This window comes from Artemia sp. Qi Xiang Cuo, chromosome 14 (genome assembly GCF_049724085.1).
Source record: "Artemia sp. Qi Xiang Cuo chromosome 14, ASM4972408v1, whole genome shotgun sequence".
Lineage (NCBI taxonomy): Eukaryota > Metazoa > Arthropoda > Branchiopoda > Anostraca > Artemiidae > Artemia > Artemia sp. Qi Xiang Cuo.
The window spans coordinates 17,324,830-17,348,056 of NC_142807.1; the positions used below are offsets into that span (position 1 = coordinate 17,324,830).

At 35.0% G+C, this 23,227-nt stretch overlaps 1 protein-coding gene across 4 annotated transcripts in view; it reads left to right on the plus strand.

Moving 5' to 3' along the window:
- The window catches only part of LOC148944216 (uncharacterized), a 190,716-nt gene extending 167,973 nt beyond the window's left edge, over positions 1–22,743 (plus strand). For all 4 annotated transcript variants that reach the window (XM_089100613.1, XM_089100612.1, XM_089100614.1 and 1 more), the window contains 5 exons: positions 1,224–1,403; positions 7,366–7,620; positions 12,878–13,160; positions 15,803–16,075; positions 18,217–22,743. In XM_089100613.1, the coding sequence (XP_088956739.1) occupies positions 1,224–1,403; positions 7,366–7,620; positions 12,878–13,160; positions 15,803–16,075; positions 18,217–18,606 (1,381 nt within the window). In that variant the 3' untranslated portion in view covers positions 18,607–22,743. The remainder of the gene's footprint in view (positions 1–1,223; positions 1,404–7,365; positions 7,621–12,877; positions 13,161–15,802; positions 16,076–18,216) is intronic.
- The last annotated feature ends 484 nt before the right edge of the window (positions 22,744–23,227 follow it).

A 23,227-nucleotide genomic window follows, 5' to 3' on the forward strand; every position in this document is an offset into this window, starting at 1 on the left:
GTAACACTGATGAGTAATAATAATAAGAAACGGAGGCTCCGAAACCCGAATCTTTTTCTCTGAAAATTTGTTCACCTTTTGTTTGAGAAGGTACTCTCTGTTGGGATGATTTCACCTTGGTTTTTATGCTGTGTAACATAACGTCTTTTGATTCCTGGCTACCAAATTTAATTTATTTCTTTGTAGTTGTAATTTACATGCCTAAACCCTTTGAATTAAGACTGTGCAAGTATAGCTTTCTTTGACGATTTTTTTTATCTCCTTAAAACGTCAGCGGAGCCTGCTCACTAAAAAATTAGCTAAACTAATCGAGCTGAAAAAAGGGGGGAGGGGGTATTTAATTAGAATAGTTTCTGAGCAATCAGAATATGCAGAGACGGTAGAAATGAAAATAAAAAATAATAAGAAAAACGGATATGTGAAGACATGATGACAAGCCTGTATAGGCCAAAGGTCTTGGCTAGCAACCCTAACGAGTGAAGCAGGTAGAGAGGTAACTTAAACTGACCAAGCTGACTCTTGCTGGTTTTATTTAATTCGTGATTTTTTATTTTCATCTCCTTAAAACGTCAACGTAGCCTGCTCACTAAAAAATTAGCTAAACTAATCGAGCTGAAACAGGGGGTGGGGGGGATTTAATTTGAATAATTTCTGAGCAATCAGAATATGCAGAGACGGTAGAAATGAAAGTAAAAAATAACAAGAAAAACGGATATGTGAAGACATCATGACAAGCCTGTGTAGGCCAAAGGTTTTGGCTAGCAACCCTAACGAGTGAAGCAGGTAGAGAGGTAACTTAAACTTACTAAGCTGACTTTTACTGGTTTTATTTAATTCGTAGTTTGTTTACATATGGACTTTGTTTATATAAACATAGGAAAATTTTGAGGTATAAATACTTTTTTTAATAGGCTAGCCTAGGGACGGGCTTTGAAAAGACTAAAAATGATTTTTATGCCCCATTTCGTTATTTAGGGTGAAATTTGTTAATATTTTGCGAAGAAATAAACGACGCGAGGCGCTAACTGACGCTAAAAAAACGCTGTTGCAACGTGCGTTCTTGCACCTGCTGGTGCTCTTGTTACTAATTTTGAATTAATAGTTTAGTTCCTTCTGCAATTATCGTATTACGAGCGAGTCAAAAAAATTGTCTTAAAATTAATTGAGACCCGCCAACTTATTAAACTAGTCTTTGTAGTCTGTTTTTTTTTTTGTTTTGTTAGTACCGGTGAAGAAACTGACAATTCCTGGGAATGGGATAACGATGGTCTTGAGCCAAAATGTGTCGAATTGGAAGAGACCCTTATACCTAGTCAAGTTAGTATAGAAATTGATGCTGTTGATAGTGAATGCGGGTCAAGAAGTCGATCTTCAACAAAGTCACCGTCACCTATTACTGTCAGGTAGTCTCCTCCTTCATTTATTCTTTGCGTAATTTTTGTTTTATTAACTTGAGATTTAAAAAAAAAGTAAAAGGGGGTGTATCAAATAGTTATGTTGGAGGTGATTTTTGGAAGTTATTTTTTCAGGGAGTTAGGGTGTTTGGGCTAATTTTAGGAATAATCTCCTCCCCCTTCATATATTGTTTAGGATATGCCCTAATAGTTTTTCAACTTATGTGCACACCTATGCACAAGGGGGGGGGGGCTGGAGGTGCTTTATATGGGTCTCTCCTCAGGGGCGATTATCCAGCATTTTTGTTGAGGGCAAGAGGGGTCCATATCCGGTTAATGAAGGGGCATGGGCTGTATAATAATTTTTTTCTCCAAATTGTTGGGCGCAACTGCCCTACCTTGCGCCCCCCCCCCAACGACGCCCCTGTCTCTCCCCTCTCTCTGGGAAGATTCGATAGTAGGGCCTGCAATCGTATTTGTTTCGTACTATGAACTTACCCTGCACCCCCGGCTATTTAACGAAGAAAAACATCTCAAAATCCCTTCGTATTATGTTTGGACCATTGTTTGCCTATTTGTTTCTTTGTTTCAGGCTTTTTTTTTTCTTTAGTAATTTTGGTTACTGTATCTACTATTTTCTAGTGTCCGCTTATTTTCTGTTTGATGGGATTTGATGCCATCTTTAGTGCGAAAAAAATTATTAAAAAGATAGTGGACAGCACAGCCTGTTTGATTTAGCCTGTTTCCTCGTGTGATTTTGTAAATGCCGTATTTTTTTTTATTAAGGATTATTTGCGCAATAGATTAAACAAAAGAATAAAAAATCCGACATGGTTACTTTAGAAAAGAATGTGTTTTGATACCTGTCAATAACATGTCAAAAAGAAATTTGTTATTGTGCTCTGATGTAAATTTTTGTTTCAGATCAAAACAAATTATATGCAAAAATATCACCTGGGACAGAATGTGTTCTGGTTCCAGACTATTGAAAACTTGGCTTGTCACTTTAGATTGGGAAGTCACATGTAAAATTGTATATACGCAGATTCAAATATCCCCAAAATATCGCTCCAGAATTATCCCTAAGAAAACTTGGACAAAAAATTAAAATCTTAAAATACAACGGAAATGGGATCTAAGTTTGGCTTTTAATTGTTACAAACCCCCTCCACCCTCCTGCTCTAGTAGTTTTTGTAAAGAACCGATTTATCATTTGGTAAGTTTTTTGTGTCCCATGATTCAATCTCATATTCTTGGATCTCTCGTCCTTATCGTGAGTTTATTATTCTTCTTCATCTCTTTGCTATTTATTTTTATCAGCTTTTCTTCTTATTTTTATAGTCAGTATTGCTTCAACTTTGCCACTCTTTTCTGGAGTGTCATTTTGTAAAAGCTGGTCCCTGCACGTGTTTAAAAGTGTGCCTTGACACGTGATTCCATGGATTTAAATGGACAGCTTCGAAATTTAATAACTATCTTTGGAACTATGAACGTAAGAGAGGATAATAACCTTTTTTTCGCTGGATAATGGCTGGAATAAGCCACCCTTCTTGTGACCTTCAAACTTGAGGAATGATAGTAATCACTTTTTGTTTCTTTTTCATTGCTGGATAAAACCTCAGGGATTCTTTGAGTATCTATCAGTAAACTCAGGATGTGTGGCCCAAAACTGTCAAAAATTTCCGACTACCTTGACTGCCTCGTGACTTTCAAACGTCAGGAATGATAATAATCAGTATTTTCCCTGGATTTAAGGGTTCGATGCTAAACTCTACCCTTTACTAATCAATTGATTTGGTAGAGTCGGTGATTGTATAATATCCAAGATGACTTGGTCATGTTGTTCATGTGTGTTAAGTTCTTCAAGAATATCTCTACTAAATAGCCAGTAAGGGGGTAACTCAAAGCCTGGTTGCCTAAATTAGCTTAGGATGCAATCAAAAATGATTTTAATTGTTTGTTGATTTCTTTGGAGTTAGGTAAAAAAGGGTTTTGTCTATAAAATTGGTATAAATCCTCATATTCGAGAGCGTATCTAGGTTCGGGGGGAGGGTATTTTTGTCGGGAAGGGTTTACGAAGCAAAACTTCGCAAAACACATAAAAAAAAAAATTTATATGCAACTTTATTTACTTTTTTACGAATTGGAAAGAAAATTCAGAAGGTTCAAATCCAGTAGCCCCGCCCCCTGGATATGGCCTTGCCCATATTGTAATTTAATTTTTGTGTGAGACAAATAGTGAACTTTTGTGATTGTTTTTATCTTTTTTTACAATCACTTTTGTTGCATCTCTCCCTCTTGTGTTTTTGCCCACCTAGGGTAACGCTACCAGATACTACTCAATCAGGGTAATATTACCATATACAGTCAATAGTACTGAACTTGTTACCTTCTGTTCTCACTGATATGCTATTCTTTTTCTTAACTGAAAGCTGAAGTATTTCAGCTTTACGAAGCAAAACTTCGCAAAACACATAAAAAAAAAATTTTATATGCAACTTTATTTACTTTTTTACGAATTGGAAAGAAAATTCAGAAGGTTCAAATCGTCTTTGGGAAAGCTAAAATTAGTTTCTAGCCTAACAGTAAATTGATAGTTGGGTTGCTAGGTTTTTTTTTTCATGTCTATATTTCCTCCCTTTTTATGTAAGAATCAATTTTGTTTCGAGGAAAGGATTTTATTTTAGAATTAACAGAATTTTAGAATTAAGAACTAAGAACCATTTTGCTCCCGATTAAAACGCCTATTATGTGTTGCCCTTAAAAAAGGCTGATTTTTTGTATAACTGGCTTTTCTTTGGTGCTCATTATTTCAGTATGTTTTCATTATGGCTATTTCGCTGCAAAGTTGAATTTTGGTATCAGAAAGTTGAATCTAGAAATACTTAGATGATAAGTTAAACTACTTTCTATGCAGTTAGCCCTTAATGTTATCTTAATACAAGTTAATGTAAAACTTAAAAAAGGTTGAATTATGTTATATGAAGAATGGAAGAAATTAAGAGAAAATCTTAAAAATATTGCGATATTGGCGGGGGGGATTGTGGAATAAAAAAAAACTCAAGTTATATAGGATAATGCAGAAGACAGCAAATAAAGAGTGTTGGGTTTGGGTTTATTCCTAGGGGATCTAAAATATCTAACAAAAAAAAGAACAGCAGTCAAGACAATGTGATCTTCTCATAATTGTCCTCCCAATATTCTCATAAACGCATTTTAATGGCATTTTTCAATCCAGCGTTTTCCTATTTGGTGAAGTTTAATGTGAGTTTTTTCTCCTTTTTCCTATGCCTTTTTCCTACTCTTACCTAATTACGTCCTTACCTAAACTTATACATAGCTTATCACTTTTTTCTAGCTAAATTTACTTGCTTGCGTTGTTTTATTATTATTATTATTTTATTATTAACAAAAAAGGTCACACAAAACATAACATTTAAATCTCCATAAAATACTATACTATAATACTATAATAAAATACTATACTATAATACTATCAAAATAAAATAAACATTACTTTTATTTTTAAAATGGGCCCTGGCGCATACTAGCATGTTTGGGACAACCCAAAAAACACTTTAATTCTTAATATACTTCCTGGGGCGGGGGATAGATCGAAAATAAAATCTGAGAGCAGGTTCCAAGACTACACTGGATATGCATGATGAATGAAAAAAAAGAAGAAACCGAAGGACAAACAACAACAAGGATAAATTCGTTATTCTTTGTCCTTCTTCTTTTTTTTTCTTTTTTTTTTTCTGTCCTTCTCTTCTTCTGCCCTTCTTCTTTTTCTTCTTCTTCTTCTGTCCTTCTGCAGTCCTTTTTCTTCTTCCTCTGTCCTTCTTCCTTCTTCTACTGTTCATCTTCCGATTCTTCTTCTTCTTCTGTCCTATGTGTTTCTTCTTTTTATGCTTCTTCATTTTTCATTTTCAAAATATGGAAATAGATAAAACTGCTCCTGCTCAATTAAGTTTTTGTATAAATAGAGCTCTGATAAGAACCCCTCCAAAAGTAGTCAATATCGTCATGAGCAAATCGTAAAAGTTTGATGAATATTTTTCTATAGGATATTTGTCTGTATATTTTATTGGTAGATTTGCTAGCTTGTGTTCATCACAGTTTGGTAATTGAGTTTCTACTTGTTTTGTTTTAGGTCTGTGAGTAATACTAAATTGCTAGGCAATCCACAATTGACACTCTGGGCACTGGGTCGACTCAGTTGACCACAGAAACAACTTCTTACACATGCCATGAAGTATTATGATGTAAACTCTGTTTGAGATTTAGAATTTTAGATATAATTTTTAAACAAAATTTTCCAAAGACAAAGAAATAACAGTATGTAAATTCTTAAAAATCCAGTAAAAAAAATTTCGTATGTACTTTCGACACCTAATCTTCGCGTGGTAGCATCGATTTTGTTTCTGAAAGTGTGTTTTAATTATTTTTTTTTTTAAGATACGAATCATGTATTCTTTAGATAATATGAAAGAAATATGTTACATATTGGCCACCCCCGACCAAAAGACATTCATTCCCAGCTTTTCTGCTAAAATTAAATCTATATACGAAGAATGGGACAATTATGTAACTTTAGACTCTAGTCTCCGAGGCTGCGTGGCTCATAAAAATACTCTAAAATTGTCTTCATCAGTGTTTTTGCAACCAGCATGCACAGGGTAGCATCGTCTGTCGCTGAAAATAGATTTAAGTATGGTTTCTTCAAAAAATATAAATTACGTATTTTTGAGTAATATGAAAGAAAATCATTATATATGCTACATATTGGCTATCCCAAAATCAAATGACATTCACGCCCACCTTTTCTACTAAAATAAAATGTATATAGGAATAATAGGCCATTTATTTAATTTTAAGCCCTCGCCCCTTAGCCTGCATGTCTCTAAAATATACACTAAAATTATCTTCACCGGTTCTTTTGCTCCTTCCCCCCCCCCCACCTGCACATGGTAGTATCAATTCTGTCACTAAAAATGGATTTATATGGGGAAAGATTACACTGCTGCTACTATTACCCATCACTGCAGTACCAAGCCGCCTGAGGCCAACACAGCTACGCACGCTCCTCCTCAATTCCAATCTTTATACCCTCCCAATTAGTTCTAATACATCTTAAATTCTTTCTTACGGCCTCCTCCCACCCCATTCGGGGTGGTTCGAGGCCTCGTGACCTTCGAACATGAGGAATGATAATGATCAGTATTTTTCCTGGATTCGGGGAACGACCTACCGGATTCGGGGAACGACCATTCGGGGACGACCTACTTTTTGTTTGACCCTGATGTTACCGTGAAGGACGAGATGGTTGCCATGGAGGACGAACTTAGGCACTACTTCATCTGCAAAGCGTGTTCTAGCCATCTCAATCTTTCAAACGCAAGTTATGTTGTTTTTTAAATCCCTTTTTCATTTTTAGTACATAAGTTTGTTTAGTTATGGCGACAAAGCAGTTTTCCGGATGACAAAGGTTTGAAAAGGATTGATTACACATTTGACGGCCACGAAGGAAAAAATCTCTTGTATTAGGGTCTTTTCGAAAAATGGGGCAGATGAAGTATTTTTCTGGTTTAAAGACCACGAACCTGCCAAAGGGAAAATATTGTAATATTCGAGGAAAATACATGATCTAAATTTGTAGTGATAATAATTGATTTAAAAACAACTTCTTGGATTTATTTTTTCTTTTTCTTCCCTCTTTTGTTCCTGTTGATAAAGACTTACACATGTGAAGTCGAAATATTGGGACTTCTATTAGTAAATATATAATTTTTTTTCCTTAGCGCTAATTGCCTTAATTAAAAAATGTCCCGGTGTTATATTTTTATTTCATTTAATGACCAATATAAAGTGATATACCTTCCTGACTGTTAACTATCGTCTTTCAAACATTTGCTTTTTCTACGGGAAATGGTTTGGCAACCTTATTTAATTTGTACTCATTTCGTTTTAGGTCTGTGAGCATTACTAAATTACCTGGCAATCCTAACTATCGACATAGTACATTAGGATTACCAGAAAGGTCGCCTCAGCAAGATTGCTTCTCTCCACTAAGCCGATCTGGCTCACAGCCAAGTGTTAGTTCACGAACACTTCTCAAACTGCCTAAGAAGTGGGTTAGTTTAGGTGACTCTGTTGAAGCGTCAGAATTCAATTCAGAAAACGGTTCAGGTATCCCGTTAGTACTTACACCGCTGTCGGAGTCTAGGTAAGCGAATACCTCATCTTTATAAGTAAATATAAATAAGGAGTTTAGTATTCAAGTCAACCAACTAAGAAAAATAGTTGTCAAACAATGTTACCACATGTGTAATTGTGGTAACATTGTCAAACAATGTTACCACAAAGCTAAATAAGGCCAGTTAAAACTCGTATTATTGATCATGCTGCTTTTAAACTATTTAATCAACCTTTGGGCTTAAGCGGATTCGTTTTATGCTACAAACAATGGACGTTGATAAGTCTAATTTCTGAGTGTCCCCAGCATTGTCTTCAATGTCACCTTAGCGATGTCATGTAAATTACGATCAATAGTTGAATTTGGATATACTGTATATATCCATAACAGTATTGAACATAAAAAAAAAAAATGTTTAAATCAGTTATTGGCTATAGGTGGACATCTTTTTGTAGTAAGATGGGGTCAAGATCGGATAAAAAAATTCTAAGCCACGGTATTTCAATTTGCTTCCAATCGTTTTCTTTGACGAATCTTGGGTGGCAGTTTGTCAGGAGGTATCCATTTGTCTGATTTTTCAAATGAAAGATTCAGATTACAGCTGAATGTCATTAAGACGTCATTAAGACAGTATCTATTAAGACAAGTGGTAACCTAATAGAAAAAGCTGACTAGCGAATTCTTGGTCCTATTAAATCAACTGATTTACTTTTTTACTTCATTGTTTCAAAAGTTTTGTAGTCATTGTATTCTACTTTATTCTAGTTATCTATTTAGAGAAACAAATAAGAGTTCCAAATAGGAATAAGTCCATTTATTAGACAGTGAAACAAAAATATATACAAAGGCTCTAGATATTTCGATGACACAGTCGGTCATCATCATCAGTAGAGTAACTAACGTATCAAAATTAGAACAAACTATATTCATACTAAACAAAATAATCACATCAGCGTCAAAGCAAGTTACGGGTCCATTGACTTAAAAAGTTCACTAACTGTTCTTGAATTTTTTAATACTGCGTTGAATAAAGGTGGTACAATTTTCTTCAAAATTGTAGGTCAAAGCAAGTTACCGGTCCATTGACTTAGGAAGTTCACTAACTGTTCTTGAATTCTGTAATACTGCGTTGAATATTCTTCTAATTAAAAATGAAATGCTGCTGAAGGTGCTATATTTATCTTCGTATTCTTCTAATAGCAAATGAAATGTTGCTGATTCTAAAATTGGTCTGTCATCCCCATGTATACGACGTTTTTTTTTTTTTTTTTTTTTTTAGGAAAAAATACCAACGTCTTTTCTTTTACTTATTTGCTTATTTATGGTTAGTACAGACACATTAGTAAAATGGTCTCCCAAGTTACAGTAACATCCGAAGAAAACGTTACAAATACAGACCAGTGAAGCTGTTTTCCATCTTAATATATTTGAAATAATTTCCACTCTCGAAACGTACCTGCCTCTGTTACAGGTGCTTACAGGACGAGACGGTGACTGTTCAGCTTAACTCAGCATCGAGAAGTTGTTAGACGTAGTGTTTCTTTTGTGTTCTCTCTTGACCTTGTGGTCGAATTAACTGCAGCCATGTCTTTTCTCGCTTATGTCCATTCTTCCGAAATCTCCCAAATGGTTCTTCATTTTTCTGACGCTTTTATGCCTCGATATCACCTCGCCATCTGTTTTTTTTTCTTCCATGAAGAAAGAAAGACTGTTAATAGTACCTGGCGTGCCAGGGTCCCTTCCAGGCCCCTCATTACATGGCTTAGCCACTTGAAATGTTTGATCTTGATCATGGTGGAAGTGGCTAGTTCTTGCCCCCGCATTTTCATCAGCCGTTGGTTAATGATCCTTTAAGCCAGTCTTATGCTGTTAATATCCCGTGAACATTTTCAGTAAAATATAGCAAGTTGATGCTTTTCTTCCGCCCTATTAAAGATACCATTCTATTGTAAATATTGTATGTCCCTGGGATCACTATATTTTGAGTACTGAATCCTTTTTCCATCAGTGTTTTTAAAAAGCTGAGACCCCCGTTTTACCGCTGTGTGTAGATTAGCCTAAATTTATCTTTTATTATGAATAAATTCATACATGACAAAGCTATCCCCCTGATCATCATCACTCAATTATAAATATATGTAGTGACAAAGCTCATAAATTAAAAAGTAAGAGTGAAGAAGGCTGTAGATAAAACATAGAACATTATATACATAAATATAATATGTAAACATAAACGTAGTATATATATGAACAAAACATAGTATACATAAACATAAGCATGTGGATAAAACATCACTAAATGCATGCTGCTGTTCGAGTTGTTTCTATTTGAGGTACTCTCCAGGAAGAAATCAGGTCCATTGACCTTTAATTTTTCTATTGCGCTATGGGCTATAGTTGGTCTGCTGATCTGTGCAGAAAAAGCTGAAATTGTAATTTCAGATAAAAGCTAGTTTCTTAAAACTAGCTGATGACATTCGTACCAATAATAGGGCAGTATCTTTGTAGCCTCTAGTCGAGTTAAAACTAATAAAAGAACTAATTCGGTTCCTCTTTCAAACTAAAACTAATAGCAATACAAAACATTACAAGTTGCGTCTCTGTTAAGTATATATGTTAGTGTGAATGTCTGAATCTGGTTACGCTCACCGGTGAATGTCCGAAATTCCCTTTTCTCTCCTTGGATTCAATTAGCTTTGCGAATCAGCTTTTTCAGTCTTATTCGAGCTTTGATGATAGAAGTTAAAGTTAGGTTAGGTCAGGTCAGGTTAAATTAGGTTATAAATCTCAGAAATGAGTTAAAAACCTAACCTGTCATCATCAAACCTTGCATAAAATTGAAAAAGTTGAATGACAACGCTGACTAAATCCAAGGAGAAAAAAAAAGGTATTTCGGACATTCACCGGCGAATGTCGACATTCACCAATTTCGGACATTCACTGCAACATAACAACTATTTGTTCGAATTCTTTTGTAATTGAGGTACCTTCCAGCGTGAAATCATAAACATTGATCTTTAATTTTTCTATTTTGGTATGAACTGTAGGCATTAATCTAGCTGAAGGGCTGTTATCTGGCTAAAATTCTAATTTCAGATAAAAGCTGATATAGCAAGACAAGCTCATGAAATTGGTAAAAAAAAAATAGGATAGCATCTTTTTGGCCTTTAGTCAACTCGAAACTATTTAAAGAACTAGTTTCGTTCATCTTCCAAACCGAATCTAAAACCAATACGAAACATAACAAGTTTCGTCTCTGTTTTTAGTATAGCCTATATAACAACTAAAGATATCTAATTAAAATAAAAAGCAAACCCCTGAATCAAAGTTGAACACAAGCTTCTATCTACGGTGGCATGTCTTTATATTACCTCTTATGTGACTTGGTGATTAACTAAACCCTGAATCAGTTGAGGGGAAGATGAATACTTTGTAACTATAGCAACATCTTTGTCTTTGGACAATTTTTTATCGAAAGTTGTATCTGAATTTTATTTTGGAACTTTTGGGGGGGGGGTGTATAATTTTGTGTTTGATATAAGGGGGTAAATTATTTTTCTCCAGTAGAGTGTAAGCTACGTTTATTTTTTATGGGGTACGTCCGGCAGGTTCTTTGGCCAATTGTGTTATAAGGGACAGGTTTATATATGGGATTGTCCGTGTGTCTTTTCTTCTGTAGCAACCCACACAGGTAAAAAGTTTGAAAATTATTTTTCTGACCATTTTCTTCTCTAAAACGCCGATTTTTAATCGTAAATAATAATAATAGATTAGTGTTGCCTGTGTATATAGTATCCATAAAAAAAAAGAAAAAAAAAAGACAAATTGGAAACAGCCTTTGCTTTTACAATTTTTTGTTTTTATTAAAAAATACCCCAGATGATGAGTATCCAAATGGAAACAACTTTGATTTATTATCTATAGACGTACTATGTTATACCTTTCTGTGCTTTTGTATCTACCGTCCGGTAATTACGACTATTCAAAATAATAGAGTTTTCCGACATCAAAATAGCCCAAGTTCTAAGTACCGCTAAACACTAAAACTAAACATTATTAGATACATAGTAACGTTAAAAATGGCGTATCTTGCAAAGACTAAATTTTTGTAATTTAAGCTATTCGCGCTATTCACCGGCATCGTTAAAATAGCCTGAGCTATATGCTATTTACCAAAACGATATCAACGAAATAGCAACTATATGCTATTTTGATAACCAAAAATTCTAATAAATCTTTGGCTCAATCAAATAGCAAGAATGTTATCTTTTTATCTTCTTTCATATTTCCTATATTAATATTGCATTCAGTAGCTAATTATGGTTTGTTATTGTTGGATATGAATTAGTTTGATTGATTTATATTTTTGTAATTATTTATTTACTGTTAATTTTATTTTAATTTACAAAATTATTATTTTGTTCAATTAATAAATAAGTAATGTTTTGTTCAATAAAATTTGAAATAACCTGATAGATTTTTGGTTCTAAGAGTGATGTACTAAAATAGTCATCAAAATAGTGAACGTTCAAAATAGCTTAAACGTTCAAAATAACGTTAAATGTTAAAAGTACATGTTATTGAAATAGTAATGTTAAAAAAGCAAAGTAGGTTGAGCTGCAGAGGTTATACAACGCTACTTAAACGTCAAAAAACTCTTAATAAATGTGTGTCTCAATTAAGTAACAAGAATGTTAATTGCTATGTTATTTTTATCTTGTTCGATATCTTCTATATTATTTTTTAATTCGATTACGAATTGTTATTATTAGATATTAATCTAGTTTGATTAATTTATAGTTTTGTAGTTAATAATTTATTGTTACATTTCTTCCTTTTTTCGATTTAATTTGAAATAACCCGATAATTTTCGGTTCTAAGAGCAATAATGATAGTGTACTAAACTAGTCATCAAAATATAGCGTACGTTCAAAATAATGTTAAAGGAAAAAAATGAACGTCACTAAAATAGTAACGTTAAAAATAGCGTATCTTGCAAAAGTGCTTCAATACATAAGGATTCTATATCATTCTTCATCAGCATCATCGAAATAGCTTAAGCTACCGAGGTTAAGCAGTGCTATTTTGGTAAATCAATGGCTCTAAAAAGTAACAAGAATTTTAATTCTTGTTTTATTTTTTATGTTTTTTTATATCTTCTGTACTATTATTATTAGATTTTAACTAGTCCGATTAATTTATAGCTTTAGTTTGCAGTTTGATAATTAAATATTTACATTATATATTTCTTTTCTGTTGAGAAATAGCCTGATAATTTTTGTTCTAGGAGCGATAATGATATGTCTCAGTCATCAACAATGAGAAAGACTTACACTTGTGAGTCACTCATGTCCACAGCTGAGACTCTCGGCTCTTTTTGTCCTTCGATGCCTTCTTCAGAGAACAATCCTCGCTCTGCTATGGAAGTGGATAGAGACTCTGCTTATGATGGTGTTTTTGACATGATATCTGATATCAGTCAAGAGGCTGTTGGATCAAGGGTTGATATTATGGCCTATGCTGAAACCATATGGCAAGGACAAACGGAAAGAGCAAAAACTACCAAAAAGGTATAAAATATTGTTTTACCCTTGTGAATTAGTAATTTCTTATACTGACACTAAGTGGGGAAGACCTCTACCTCAATGAGGTGGTGTTCAACCTTTAGTCAGATGATTTAGGTAGACCTCTACTTGAGGCTACCTTATGAGATAGAAGTCAACCAAGACCTCTGCCTCAATGTCATTAACGAAGTAGAGGGTTGCCACCACTGGTGATTTATCTTGAACAGTGTTATTTTGTCTCCCTTAGGTGATTTTGGAGATGTGGTGTTTTTCTTCAAACTGGTGATTCTTTTAGTTGAAAATAGGTTTTGTTTTATTACTTATTTAGCAAACTTCGCGAGGCTCGTAATAATTTTTCAATTTGTTTGAGAGGACTTTTGTCAGTTTCATAGAAACCTGTCAGCACACCAAATCACATTGCTTGCATTGGATAATACCGGGCTGTGAGACAAGATTGATCTCAGTGTTGGTGAAGTATAAAGTAAAATAGCGAATGCATAGTAAAGTAAAAAAATAATTAAATTAAAATATAAACTAAAGTAAAACCTTTAATAAAGTATACAGTTAGGTATAGGTTCGTAAAAGTAATCAAAGTAAGTTGTTAACTCACATTTATCAGTATAGCAATTCAAATTTTGACAATCAAAGCCACTTTTTTGCAAGGTACGTTTTGCAAAGCCACGTTTTTGCAAGCCAGAATATGTGTTCGAATCCTTCAAATTTTATTTCAGATTGTTGACCTGTTATTTACTATATGGTCTGTAGTGAACAGCTTCTGACCTTGTAAATAGTGGCGAAGACCCCACTGCCATCCCATCATAAACAACAAGTAGAACAATAGGGAAATTTGTTTGAAGTCCTGGTTGACCTTCCTTGAAGTAATGATGTTAGGACTGTTTTGAAAATATTTTCGTTCTAAAGATTGAATTTTAATGTGAGTTCTTTTATATTCGTTTGTTCTTCATCTGTTTTGCGGAGGACGGCCCTTGGATATAGGGTCGAAATATTCATTTAAAGTTCCGTTCCACTGTCGTATATAACAAATTTCCCTATTCTTCTACTTGTTGTTTATTCTGACCTTGTGCTTAGCAAAAACCTGTCAAAAATGTATCTACTTATAACTTATCTCGAGCGCTACGAAGCGTTTTACCCATAGACTTATAGACTTCTAGATATATTTATAGAGTGCCAATACTCACTTAGAAGGATTTGGTGATTGATTAAAATAACTCGAGTAATTCCATAATTTTAAGGAGTAAAAATAAAGATTTAACACATTTAAAATTAAACTGTATTCTACTGGTGTATTTGTTTCCCTTAGAAATGGGAATGTGTCATTCGTTCCTTGACGATTAACAGTTACAGGTACCAAATGCATTAAGGGAGACACCCGTCTCAGGGACCTTCATCTCGTGTATTAAGGAAAACCTCCGTTTCATACATTAAGAGAGATTTCCGTCTTGTATAATAAGATGGACCTTCGTCTTGCTTATGCCCCTCTGATACAAGTGTAGTTTATTTAAGGAATGTAGTGTTTTCTTGTTTCTCGGCCCTTTGTCTTTCAACCAATGAAAGGTGCTCGACCCTTTGTCTTTCAACCAATGAAGGGTGCTGGGCCCTTTGTTTTTCAACCAATGAAAGGTGCTCGGCCCTTTGTCTTTCAACCAGTGAAAGTACTCGACCTTTGTCTTTCAACCAATGAAAGGCGCTCGACCCTTAGTCTTTCAACCAATGATAGTTAGATTATAAACAGATAGTAGATTAAGAAAATTGAATTTGAAGGGAAAATATATGCAGAGAGTAATAATGCAATTTATGTTACATAACGAGTTAAGGGGTCTTTTTGCTTTCAGTCATCCACTTACCTCTTTTTTATCAATTACTACTACTACTACTACTACTACTAACAACTCACCGCAACACCAAGCCGCCTGAAGCCAACACAGGTACGCACACTCCTCATCCATCCCAATCTATTCAAAGCCTCCCTCTTTACATCCCCCCCCCTCAGGAAGTACTTATTTCCGTTAAATATTTCTTTATGACATCCTCCTCCCGCCCCAGACGAGGACGACCTGCTTTCTGTTTAGCCCTAGACGGTTGGCCGAAAAGGACAATCTTCGGCAATCGATCATCCTTTATCCGCAGAACGTGCCCTAGCCATCTCAACCTTTCTTTCATTATAGCCCTAGAAAGCAGGATTGAACCATGTTTTTCGTACAGCCTTTTGTTTGAAATACGGTCAGTCAGCTAGGTACCCAGAACAATCCGTGGGCAATTTCTTTGGAAAACATCAAGCAAATCTTCATCCGCTTTTCGGAGCGCCCATTTGAACGAATGAAAATTCGTTCCGAAATTTGACCTCGCTATTGTAACATAAATTCCCCAATTGATTTCCAAAAAAATGTATCTTAAACATTCGGCATCTAGAGGGTCACTGATCACATCAGTTGCATGTTGGGAAAAACAGAAAACAGATAAATTGCATGAAAATACTGAGTATTATGGAGAACTCGTATTTAATATTTTAGGAGATCGCCTCTTGTTAGAGAGCCTCTTATTAGAAATGAAATTGAGTGCGACATGACTTATGTGAACCAGACTAGCATTAATAGGCTTTGATGAAAATTACTATCTTTTATTTGTAGGGTTTTGGAGAAGTTGTAATACGAACCGGTTGTACTCGCATGCGTCGATTCCGTGGTGATTCATATTCGCTGTTGCGTGCAACAGTTTTTGCCGCGTTAACAACCCGTCAAAAGCTGCCCTCTGCCGCCGAGTCACTTAACACACTGAGAGACACGCTTAAAAGGAGGAAGCAAGTTTGGCTTCTCAATTGGTCATTTGCTAATAGGCTCCCGTTTGGTCGTGAAAATGTCGAGGAAGGCTGGAAGGAATGTCTGAACTGCTTAGAGAATATAGTAAGCTCTCTTTATTCTTCCCTTTAGTTTTTCTGTATCAGCATCTCTCTCTTTCTCTCTCTCTCTCCCTCTCTCTCTCTCTCTCTCTCTCTCTCTCTCTCTCTCTCTCTCTCTCTTTCTTTCTTTCTTCGAGTCTGCTTCTTCCTTATCCTTGTGGCGATATATGTCATTTCTATAGTAAAAGAAGTAGTAATCTTAAAAGTTGAAGATTCATAAATGATAAAGGCGAAAAATATACCTTCTATATTGTGTTTCAGAAATTTTTAAATTGCTTCTTTTCTTATAGGCTCTTAATTTTTCGTAGACAGTCAGTTTGAATTGATTCTATTGGGGGAAAAAATCAAAAACAAATAGATACATGTCCAAAAAAGACCCAGAGAGCTCAGTGCCCTGATAATCGGGAAATAAGACTAATATAAACTAGATTATAGAATTCGTAATTAAATAATCCAACGAACAATAAATCTACTCACCGTCAGTCCTCACGAATACAACCAGCTTCCTGCTCACCCGTCAATCAAAAAAAGTAGTTAGTTTCATCCTCGAATGCAAAGATTTCCTCTTGTATGTTTGATGGTATTTTTGATGGGGCTTAAGAAAGGTGCTCTTACACATTTCACAGCAGACATCTAGCGTTGTCCCCCTAAAAAACTGATACTAGGCTACTAAATTAACAGACAGCGCCATTTTTACTTAATTTTCCCCGTAAAATTGCAGGGGGAGGGAGGGGGGCTCAATTCCTTGAACAATAGTTGCTGCGAATCGGCTGGTAGATAATCTTCTTTCTTTTTTTTCATAGTGCAACATTTGAAATTCGTTTCTTGTAGCCTACTAGCGTCAAAATTCCTAGACTTGTTATTCTCTGGAAGAAAATATTTTGATATCGCTTGAAGTTAAAGTTTTTACAACACTGGATTTTTTTTTTTTACATAATAGAAAACTAATTGTATTATTTATAATTGTTGTTACTGCTACCGGTAAGCCACTGCAGTACGAAGCCACTTGAGACTAGTTTTCTGCTTTTTTGACGTACCTGTATTGCCATAACGACGATATTTGGCAATATATAATCCTTAATCTATAAAACGTGCCCTCATTATTAACCATCAGCCACTTAAAAACTCCCCTCCTCCTTCCTTTTGTGTGCCCCTGGGCAAGGCCGTATCCGGAGGGGGGGCTAGGGGGGTTTGAACCCCTCCCGAAATGTTTGTTTGACTCGTAAAGGCGTAACAAAAATGGAAATAAACAAATTTTGTTTGCCTTTTTTTATTTTATTTTTTTGTATAAACCCCCCCCCCCGAAAAAAAAACCTGGCCTTGCTCCTGGGCATACTTTATGTTTACCTTCCTTAGTATTTCATTTAGGATTATTCATTTCTCGGTTATTTCATGTAAGTATCTAATAGACGTTTTTCCTAGTTTTGAAAAGCCTCCCAAATCATCGTAATTTGAATTAATAAGAAACAGAAATATGAATATTGCGGAAGAATGAAAACTGAAATTGAAAGTTATATTCAATTTTTAATTTGTTTTAATGTTCAGCTCTTGACTCAATTATCAGATTTACATATTTCTATGAATATTTTAAAAAATTGTACTCTAGTTCTGAATTTGTTGAATCAAATCGAAACATTCCTTTTTTAATCTTTTTCATTTGTGAGATTCCTCCCTCCCCCCCCCCCCCCATCACCACTAGAATTGAAAAAAAATGCGTAATGTAAACTATGAAATGAATAAAGGAAAACAATGTTTTATATAAAAGGTCAACAACTGATAGGACAAATCCGGGTTAGCCTCAACAATTTAGCTTTACTCCAGCAGGGACAACGATCCAAAGTAAAATAGAACGCAAGGTTCCAAAATTTAGATCCACAAAGGAAGGTCTCAAAAAAGTGCCCAAAAACGACGCATATATTATAAAGCCAGGGCCGTATCAGAATTTATTGTCGGGGGGGGGGGGGTACAACAAATGGATTTTTTGGAGGGAGGGTTACAAAAAAAACCTTCAAAAACGCATAATTTTTATATTCATTTTTGTTGCATTTTTACGAGTCGGACAAACGTTTGAGGGGGGGTTAAAACCCCCTAACCCCCTCCCCGCGCTGATACGGCCTTGCATAAAACACTCTTTTTTTGTTTCAGGCAGTTGATTTAAACCACGAAGCAGACATCGAAGAGTCATTAGTTCATTCTCTATCTGCTGATTGTGAATTAGATACTCGACTAGTTGAAGCAGTCAAACTTCATGTATTAGCATCAGTGTTGGAGCCTTATGCAACCGACCCAAATGGCAATTATGACACAACCCGTTCCTATACCGAGCAGTATTTAGATACAGTGGGTGACACTAGTCATTTGGCGGCAAAAGATTTGCACTTAGTTGCTCGTGCTCTTCGCTTAAATTTGTGTTTATTAAAGCCTTCCGCTTATGGTACTACTGATTTCGCTACGGTAGCTAGTGCTGGTAATGATAATAGTTTAGTAACACTAATAGCCGAGGATGATCGATATTTTTGTGTTCCAGTGTTGTAGAGGGTGCTGGCGCAGTTCAATTAGGTTGAATTGGCGTGCAGCCAAATCTTTAGTGTAAAGCAAAACAATTCAAATCAGATTTTTCAGAGAGCAGTTCTAAGTTACAAGATCCTTGTGGCTTAAGTCCGGTCAAAAATACAGGGTATGTATTATAGATGTCTCTAGGGGTAGGGGAGTGAGCGGGATTTAGTTAAACTTTGGAATCCCATTCTCTAATACTCCTCCGCTGAGTAAAACCATCAGTCATTTCCGTTAAGATGCAGTTCGTACGTATTCGTTTTTATTTCAAACGTTTTTTTTTTAAGTTTTACAGTTATACTTAAGGGCGAGCTTCCCTAGTTGCGAAAGTCACTTTCTGTTCGGCTTGAATTAGAGTGCCTGATTTCATGATAATGAAGGCCAACTCTAAGCGTTTTGTGGATTTCTGACCCAAAGTAGATGAATTGACTCTCATAACTTGTTCTCTTTATCAGTATTAATCCAACAATTCTTAGGGGAAACTTAAAGTTTGACTTGTGTTGTCTTTGCTTTAGGCTACAAAACTGTGATTTTTTTCCTTTTTAGCGTAATTTTTTTTTAAACGTGATTAGGCCTTGCTCCCCGTGTAGGATCTAGTCAGAAAGTTTTGTTTTCTTTTGAGTAAAGCTGACCTTTGATGTAAATATAGGTTTTAGTATATTAACCTCATTTGGTACTCTGTGAGATTAATTGAATTAAGTTACGAATATGTGATATGCTACAATACCAAAAACACTTGTTAATTCGAAGGGAAGAATCTGCAGTGTTTCATCTGAACTTGATGACTAAACCAATAAGCACAAAATAGGCTCAGAGGCACAGATGGAAGATTTCAAGGAGGGGGGGGGGTATAAGACTTTTACTAGGAGGTCTAAAGGTTTCTTAGAAATTCGTTTTTGACCGAAGCGTGAACATTTATACTTTTTAAAGTGCTTTTCCATTTATCCCAGTGGACTAAGAGTAATTTTTGTCTTCCTAAAGGAGGGCATAGATTCGGTCTTTACACTAAAGGGAGGATCAGAAGGTTTTTTTCGTTGAGAGGTGGTATATATGCGAGAATATATGTTATTTTCCTTTGGGGAGGTGGCGTATATGCGGGAATACATGCTAAAGACTAAAGGAGCACGTGTTGAAGCAAGGAGCACGTATATTTGGTCCTTACACTAAAGGGAGGACCAGAAGATTTTTTCCGTTGAGAGGTGGTAAATATGCGAGAATATATGCTATTTTCCTTTGGGGAGGTGGCGTATATGCGGGAATACATGCTAAAGACTAAAGGAGCACGTGTTGAAGCAAGGAGCACGTATATTTGGTCCTTACACTAAAGGGAGGACCAGAAGATTTTTTCCGTTGAGAGGTGGTAAATATGCGAGAATATATGCTATTTTCCTTTGGGGAGGTGGTCTATATGCGGGAATATATGCTAAAGAATAAAGGAGCACGTGTTGAAGTAAGGAGCACATATATTTGGTCCTTACACTAAAGGGTCGACCAGAAGATTTTTTCCGTTGGGGGGTGGCATATATGCGGGAATATATGCTAAAGTCTAAAGCAGCACATGTTGAAGCATGGAGCACGTATACTTGGTCCTTACACTAAAGGGAGGATCAGAATTTTTTTTTTTTCATTGGGGGAGATAGCATTTATACAGGAATTTTATTCGGGAGAGGCGGGGGAGGAATAATTAAAAAAAAACTTTGATAATTTGAGTAAGAATTGTCCAAAAATTAGGAGATATTTAGGATTTTGAAGAGGAAGTGAGATATTAACACAGTGTTTGGTCGAAGTTTGGCCGAAATTCATTTTATAGTTCACTCTTTCTCGATAAAATCAACTACTAAAATTAATTATGTTGAAATCCCTATTATCAGCAATAATTTTGATAAACCGTTTACCACGGCTTTAGGCCTATATTCTAAATTGATTATTTGTATGAGAGCTGTCAGATTTTGGCCTCAGAGTGTCTTGTGATAGACGTAGATATGATTTGTTTTACTTATTAGCCTTCTGTTTCTATGGTATTAATGAGTCCTTCTCTCTGATTGTTCATCATTCGACCCGTCAGTTTGAAACAATTATGGAACTTCAACATTTTTGTCAAGCAATATGTTACTGTGCTATTTCAGGCAAGTACGCGGGGTAGGGGGGCTTCGGTCTTATGTGCCCCCTCTTATGTGCATTATATTGTCCTTTAATAAAATAAATTCTGATATTTTTCATATTATTTGCACATTTTTAGCTCAAACAAAGATAAAAAAAATCTAACTAAAACGACGCGGATATTCCGCTTATATAAAATAAAGCGTCTTCAACGCTAAAAACAAAGAAAAATCCAAACTAACCTAAAACCAAATAAAATCTAAAACCAAGAAATAAATAAAAAACAATATACAATTGTTGCTACTGTGATTGAGCACAATCACACCAATTGAGCACCATTTTAGATTCTGTGGTGTTTAATCACTGTAGCAACAATTGTATATTGTTTTTTTTATTTCTTGGTTTTAGATTTTATTCGGTTTTAGGTTAGTTTGTCTTTTTCTTATACTGGCCATTGTCCCGTTTGTTTTCTTCTTCTTGACATTTCTTTTTCTCTTTGTTTTTGCCATGGCTGGCCAGTTCAGCTTTAGATCTTTCATTCATTTTGAGCACATTTCGGAAGTTTTAACCCCCCCCCCCCCCGCACCCCACCAAGAGAATTAAATATCGCGTACATGCCTTTGTTATATGCAAGAGTGTATGGTTGCAATTAGCTGTTGATTTGCTTGGTCTATTGAAAAATAATTGTTTAATAAGTTTTAATTCAGAAATGAAAAAAAATGTGAAACCGAAAATTTTTTTTAGTTTTATTGCAGGGTTAAAATCATATTATGATTTTAGCCCTCAGTTGGTACCAATTCCAATGGTACCAAGTACCAAACTCAATTGGTACCAATTGAGTTTGGGAGGATTCGTTACCTCCCTCTAGATTTCGAAAAATACCTTGTTTTTAGAGTTTTTATTGAAAAACGCCATTGTTTGCTTTTTCATTAGAATAAATTGCCCCATCTTTAGTTTTTGAATAGACAATTTTTCCCTTCCCCTGAACATTTTTGTGGATTGATACCACTTTATTAAGGTAACCCTTTGTTCCTTGTTTTCATGAAAATCAAGGCTTTAACTGAAGTCTAAAATTCATAGTTCAGAATACATGGTATGCTCAAATATGAAATTAGTATCGTTGTTTTATAATTGTAATCATACTTGCACACAGGCTGGAGACCCCCCCCCACCCAAGGTTGATATATAAAAAAAACCTCCCTTGAAAAATTAGAAATTTGACCTCAAAATATGATTTTATATAAATTTCCCGCATCCCCGTTGTTACACTTATGCGTATTTATGATTTTTAAACTCATTTGACGCATAAGTTCATCCACAGACATTATTTCGTATTTTTTGGAAAATATTGACAATTTTTTGAAAAATATTGAGACTATGCATCGTAATCTTTTTTCATGGGCCCTGCAAAAGAGTAATGAAGCTGACATGGTTAGCGCACAAGTACAATTTAAGAGGTTATGTGTTTGCTCCAACAGATTCGAATAATTATGTTTCTCTTTAATTACATGTACCTTCTTGTAGATTTTTTTGTTCACATCCAGAATATGAGTAACTTATAAGAGTGGAAACTGGCAATAGTGTCAAAAACAAAAACTATCAGTGCCATCTAGCATTTGGCGGCACTTGGTATTTTTTCAACCTTCATAATAGTTTTTTTTTGTCAGGAACTGAGATAAGACACTCATTGCTATCCTAATTTTACCAGTTACACTGATTAAAGTAATAATTCTTATTACTACACTGAAAAATAAAAATGTTAACTGTCACCAAAGGCTAGATGGTGTTGATAGTTGTTTTTTTGTCGATAGCGCCAGTTCCAACTCTTATAAGTGTACTCTTTGTTTACATTTACAACCAGTCTTATCGGTTAAGCTACGCACTGGCACATCTAACCGGTTATGTGTTTTTACCAGCAGCTTTACTAAGTTTGAATGATTATATAATTGTTTAAATACATGTACCTTCTTGTATATTTTTTTTTTGTTTCTTTTACATAAATACAGAAACAAATATTAAGGGTTTCATGTTAGTTATGATAGTATTTTTTTTTTTCAAGTCCCGGCTATAAGTTTTGATAACAAAAGGTATATCAAAATGATCAAAATTTTTATGCTGATTCAAAATATATAAATGTCGTTAAGTCTAATATTTTCCATCAAAAGTTACGAGCCTAGGAAAATTTGCCCAACTTTTAAAAAGGTGGCAAAACCCCCAAAACCAAGCGATTTTAATAAAAATCCTACCATCATATCCAGCGTATCAGAGAACGTAGAGGTTTCAAGCTCCTATATACGAAAATGTGGGATTTTGCATTTTTGCCAGAAGAAAGATCACGGATGCGTGTTTACCTTTTTTTTTTCAAGGGATAATCGTATTGAACCAATGAATCGAGAAGATCGGAGAAGGCTCATTTGATTGGAAATCAAAAGTTCTAGTCTCCTTTTTAAGTGGCCAAAAAGATTGGAGAACACGTAGCTCTCCTCCCCTGCTCTTTTTTCCC